Genomic DNA, 5,815 nt, shown 5'->3' on the forward strand with positions numbered 1-5,815 from the left:
TAATACAAGGAATAAAAATAAAATTTCTATTCAAAATCTTTTTTGGGGTTATACGTTTTCACAATAAAATAGCAGAAAATATGTTGAATTGGTCAGAAAATAAAATTAAATTTAAAGCTTATGTGAAGCTTACTTTGTGTAAAAACGCTTATTATAAGATTAATGATCAGCTAAATAATAAAAATGCTTCGTATTAAAGTGTACCTATAGCTGAAATGTATTTGTAGTTTCTTGTAATTTCTGCTTCTCAGCCATAACACCTTGCGAATTGACGTAGATTATAAAATGTTAAATTGACCCTCCTCAAGTTTATCTATGATAATTACTTTGAATAAATGATTCTGATTTTAGACATAACATTTTACAATAGCTTCAATGCGCGGTACGAATTAGGTCTGTCAAAGTGTAGAAGCCAGAAATGAAAATAATTATTGTGTAACAAAAATATAGTTTTATTCAATATACAACAAGAAAATATACAGGATTTTTAAACGATCCAAAATCACTTTCAGGCAATTCCTAATAAATAATAATGACAATGATACTTCATGACTTCGTAGGGGATTGCACTTTTACATTATCGTGTACTATTATTGCTCATGGTATAAAAAACCAGGTACTTATGCTCAATCTTATGACAAGCCGCCATTGCTAGCCCTTTGATGACGTACTAAGTGACTTACCATTAAATTGGTATCTCCAACATTCCAAGGACGTTAATTTTATTATTGAATATTAAGTGAACTACTGACTAATGTTTTAATTTACTATTACTTGTCATATACTTATATAAAAATAATTAAAACTGTCAGTAAATCTTTTACTAAAAGTTCAAAATTTAAAAGTTAAAGACTAAGGCCGAAATTCGGTTTCGGGTTCGGCCCTTAAACATAGTTTCGGTCGGACATTCTGTTGCATTATAATTTTGAATAATTTGAAAAAAAATAGAAAACTGGAAATTATCACGTAGGAGTAAGACAGCGCCATTTATTGTTTGTCACTGGAAAGTCACTCATTTACCAATGTAACACGTCACTGAAGTATGTACTCTCTTAAAAAACCTCTCTGCAATAACCTAACCAATCTTTTTTATAACCAATTGGACACTGACTTGGTATGTAGAGTATGAATCTGGAAGTTTGTGGATCTACGCAGTTTCCGTCTGTGTCTTTCTGCGTTCCTTCTGGACATTCCGTGTTCGTTCTAGAAGCTTCTGCTGTTGTGGTGTTTGTCGACTCTGTTGCTTCTTCTATTTTCCCGTGGTAAGATGGTTCTAAGAGTTCTACGTCATTTTTCGGATTGTCCATTTTAGTTTCTGGTTCTTGTGTAACAGGAGTATATGTAGCCGGATCGTCGTCATTAATTTCTCCCTCATCGGTGACTTCTGATCCCGTATTGGCACGTTTGAACAATTTGTCGTAGAAATAAGCTTTGTACAACCGAAGTACTTCGCTGAAGCATTTATTTAAAACGTTCCCTTTGTTATCTTCGTTTCCATTCTCGTTTTTGTTCGTTATTTTCGTCACTAATACATCCGCTAAGATTTCGTTCCATGTCACAGTTTTCACTTCGTTTTGTTGGAAATTTTGCAATTTCCTTAATAGTACCTTTTGTGTTTCATCCCTGGTGTATTCATCCTTAATATTTGAGTCCACTTTTCCTGCAAGGATCGCGGTAAATGCAAACACGAGTACAATATTCATTTTTTTTGTGTATATTTATTGTTATTTTGGTTGTTTTTTTATGTGTAACAATGGTGGCACGGTAGTATTAACTGAAAGGTTGAACTTCCATAGATAATGGAGATAAGATGTGTTACTGAATACAGTCAACAACAGATTTACTTTTGTTGAGATATATTTTATACAAATCGCTTTTAAAGATATTACTTTTCGTTAAAGAGTATCTGATTTTGTATTTTCAAACAAAACAATATACATTTGCTCAATGCTTTTTAAAGCAAATCAAAACAAGGTAAAGTTGGGCAGAATGAATAACTTCATGTCAAAATAACGTTAAGAAAAGATTTACTTAAATAGAAATGTACTTACGTAAATAGTAGGTAACAGAATTTTCTTATAAGAAAATAACGAAAGTTCAAAGATAAATATGTTTGATGTTATAAACACAAATAGATAATCATGTCTTCTGTTTCTGACTGTACTTGATACGACGCTGATAGCGATAGCAGCTAAAGTAAACATTTACTAAATGACGTACAGTTAACACCATTCAGTAAACCAATTTGCAGCATGAAAATAGTTTTATCGAATTTTTCAAGTGGTCAAAGTATATCAAGGACGTTGCTTTATATCTTTACCAGTGTATAGTTTAGTGCTTCAATTATAATTAATAAGTATGTTCTAACATGATGGATAATATTATATATAAATAATAATGATGTGTAGATATAGAACCGTGGTAGCCCACTTGATAGAACACTTGACTCTCACTTTGAGGTCGCAGGTTCAAATCCACCACAGACCAAAACCAATGATTGTCGAATTTGTTTTCGAATTCATGTTTGGATCATAAATGATTATCACGTGCTCGGCGGTGAAGGAAAACATCGTGAGGAAACCCACATTCCCGAGAAATGCATTTTCGGAGGTATGTGACCTAACCTGTAATGGGCTGGTTTTCCTTTCGCGGGTTGGAAGGTCAGACAGGCAGTCGCTTCTGTAAGAAACTGGACTTGTGAAATCTTAAGGTTAGGTTAGGGGACCCTGTGTGACGCGGTTGTGTGCAATTGCGTTCCCGTATCCCTGCCACACGGCGGCAAGGAGGAACACCGTTGGGTTTTAGTGGGTATATCGGGTGGCGTCACCCGGGGAGTCCCACATAACCACGTTGCCCCCCCGGGCGGCGTGGTATGCGTAACGCATTTCCCAACGATAAAAAAAAGGGGACCCTGTGTAAAACGGGTCGATGCTAGGGAGATGATGATGTGTAGATATAGAACGGTAACCGTCCTCCCCGCACCAATCCGTATCGGGCGCCGAGCAAGACTTACCTCACCCCCTCTTGGTCTTACTTTAGTCTAAATGGGCGAGAAAGAGAAAGAGGGAGCGCTCGCGGACTGTCTGTCTCACTAGCACATACATACACACATAAACTCACGCCCGTATTCCCCGAGGGGGTTGGCAGAACTACAAATAATCAAGAAACTATTTCCAGCTTTTAGAAAGAAAGAACGCAACGTTTATTATAAAGGGACACCACAGTAACAAATATAAAACACAGGTATATTATAAAACACGGAGTAACACATAATTTACAATCAAAACACATAATAAAAACAACTTACACGAGAAATACAAATAATTGAGTGTATGAACTGGTCAACGATGGTGGTGGTGTCCTTTATAAAAGGGCCTCACTCAGCATAAGCCGCGGCGCGAGCCACGACGCTGGTATTCTGTGGACCCTGCTAAGTGAGGCACGGAAGCCGTGTCTCCTACAAATACAAATTCAATCAATACATAATAATATTTACTTAAACTATGACAGTGTTTTGATACATAGTCCTAAGGTGGATAATGATAAACCGTATGATGATAGGGGATCAGCCTATCGCTCTTACAGATGAGCCATCATGTTGGACAGGACGCCCACAAAACTCACTAGTACACACACAAAAAACATAGTCCAATAAACATCTCATTCTCACTATGTACCGTCTAACGCGTATGTGTGAGCGAGATAGATAGTCCACGCGATTACTTTTCTTAGCAGCGGCCATTTTGAAACTAAAGTAAGATCCGTTCCGCGTCCGTTACGAATAGGTGCGGGGCGGACGGTTACCGGTCTATACGTCGCATTATTGTGTAGAGGAAGAAAGGAACTCCGTGGCGCAGCGGTAAACGCGCTCGGTCCGCGATTGTTGAAGTAAAGCAACTTTCGCAGAGGCCGGTCATAGGATGGGTGGCCACAAAAAAAAAGTTTTCATCTCGCTCTCCTCCGTGCTTCGGAAGGCACGTTAAGCCAATGATCTCGGCTGCATTAGGAGTCGTTAATAACCATCAATCCGCACTGGGCCCGCGTGATGGTTTAAGGCCCGATCTCCCTATCCATCCATAGGGAAGGCCCGTGCCCCAGTAGTGGGGACGTTAATGGGCTGATGATGATGTAGAGAAAGAAAAAGTGTTACGTCGACCAGTGTGGGATATTTCTATCGTTAATGAGTCATTATTATCATTAAAGTCTACACTGGCGTTTCTACGTCAGTACAAACATAAGATTGTAGACTATGTAAACTCGCTTCGCAATATGATAAATTTTCCTCAAAGGAAGCTGAAATTCAAATCGCTTATTGCGTATTGTAGCGAAAAAATTATAAATATTATGGAATAAATAAGTATAATATATACGAATAGTTGAATTTATCTTAAGTGCAGTTTTCACTAACACAACGAACTCCGTGGTCCAGTGGTTGAGTGTTGGGCTCACGATCCGGAGGTCCCGGGTTCGATTCCCGGTGGGGATATATCACAAAAATTACTTTGTGGTCCCTAGTTTGGTTAGGACATTACAGGCTGATCACCTGATTGTCGGAAAGTAAGATGATCCGTGCTTCGGAAGGCACGTTAAGCCGTTGGTCCCGGTTACTACTTACTGATGTAAGCAAGTAGTCGTTACATGAGCCATGTCAGGGGCCTTTGGCGGCTCAATAGTAACCCTGACACCAGGGTTGATGAGGTACTCCAGCTCACAACCCACACGATAGAAGAAGAAGACTAACACAGGTGGCTCGACCATTATAGATAGCGCATACGGCTTACCACGATGATGCCTCTGACTACCCCAATTGGAATATAGTCATGTGCTTGTTATGTTTTTGACATTTGTCGACATTGCGCAATTACTTTTAATATGTGCTCAAATCTTCTTCTTCTATCGTGTGGGTTGTGAGGTGGATTACCAACCCCGTCAACCCCAAATCGCCAAAGGCCCCTTACATGGCTCATGTAACGACTACTAACTTGCATCAGTAAGTAGCAACCGGAACCAACGGCTTAACCTGCCTTGCGAAGCACGTCTCATCTTACTTTCGGTGATTTTTGTGCTCAAATTGCATTTTATTTTTTTGATCAGATGAATTGCTCCAATGTGGCCTTAGTCACAATCACTCGCTTGACTTGTGGAGAGTCCAGTCTCCGTGAAATTGGTTTGACGTATAGGTTTACTATTGCCACTATGGTCGATTAATTATTTCAAATATTGTCCTCTCAGACGATGCCAACCGAAGTTCGCGCCTAACTGGGCACCCTCAGGCTTGTTATCTTATATTTAGTCGAAGTCGCCGTCATTGTCGTGGTTGTCTAAAAAAAAGGTATGTAGTGTATTACCTTCAATATAATATATTATGTCGCAGGGATATGATAAAAACGGGGATTCCCTAAGGGATTTGATCAAATCACGGAAGATGTTAAAATAACAACACGATTTTATCTTTTCCCTAAACAAATCTAGTGAATTGAACAAATCCCTAAATTGGTTCAGTGGAATGACAAAAATAATTTCAAATCCCCGTTTTTATCATATCCCTGCGACATATAAATAAATAACGGCTCGTTGCCACACACTACGACTTCACTCCACCCCCGTTCGGTCACGAGTACTAATATGTATACACTTTGAAACCATGTCACATTCACTTTTTTGACAAATTAAACCGTAAGTCTCATTAAATGTCAAATATGATAGTGCGACAGGTTTCTAAAGTGAGTACATGATATTTCTCATGACTGTACATTTATTTATTTATTCATTCCCGTACAGTTTACTTTTTAATTGTGGCTACCACGTATACAGA

At 38.6% G+C, this 5,815-nt stretch overlaps 1 protein-coding gene across 1 annotated transcript; it reads right to left on the reverse strand.

Moving 5' to 3' along the window:
* Window positions 1-399: 399 nt before the first annotated feature.
* Window positions 400-1,774, reverse strand: LOC126370302 (uncharacterized). Its single transcript, XM_050015151.1, has one exon. The coding sequence runs from the start codon at window positions 1,701-1,703 to the stop codon at window positions 1,053-1,055; it is 651 nt and encodes a 216-aa protein (XP_049871108.1). The 5' UTR covers window positions 1,704-1,774; the 3' UTR covers window positions 400-1,052.
* Between the last annotated feature and the right edge of the window lie 4,041 nt (window positions 1,775-5,815).

The sequence above is a fragment of the Pectinophora gossypiella genome, chromosome 10 (genome assembly GCF_024362695.1).
Source record: "Pectinophora gossypiella chromosome 10, ilPecGoss1.1, whole genome shotgun sequence".
Classification (NCBI taxonomy): domain Eukaryota; kingdom Metazoa; phylum Arthropoda; class Insecta; order Lepidoptera; family Gelechiidae; genus Pectinophora; species Pectinophora gossypiella.

Bases quoted from the DNA above. Each gene is read 5' to 3' on its own strand.
- LOC126370302 (XM_050015151.1), bottom strand. From the start codon at position 1,703: ATGAATATTGTACTCGTGTTTGCATTTACCGCGATCCTTGCAGGAAAA.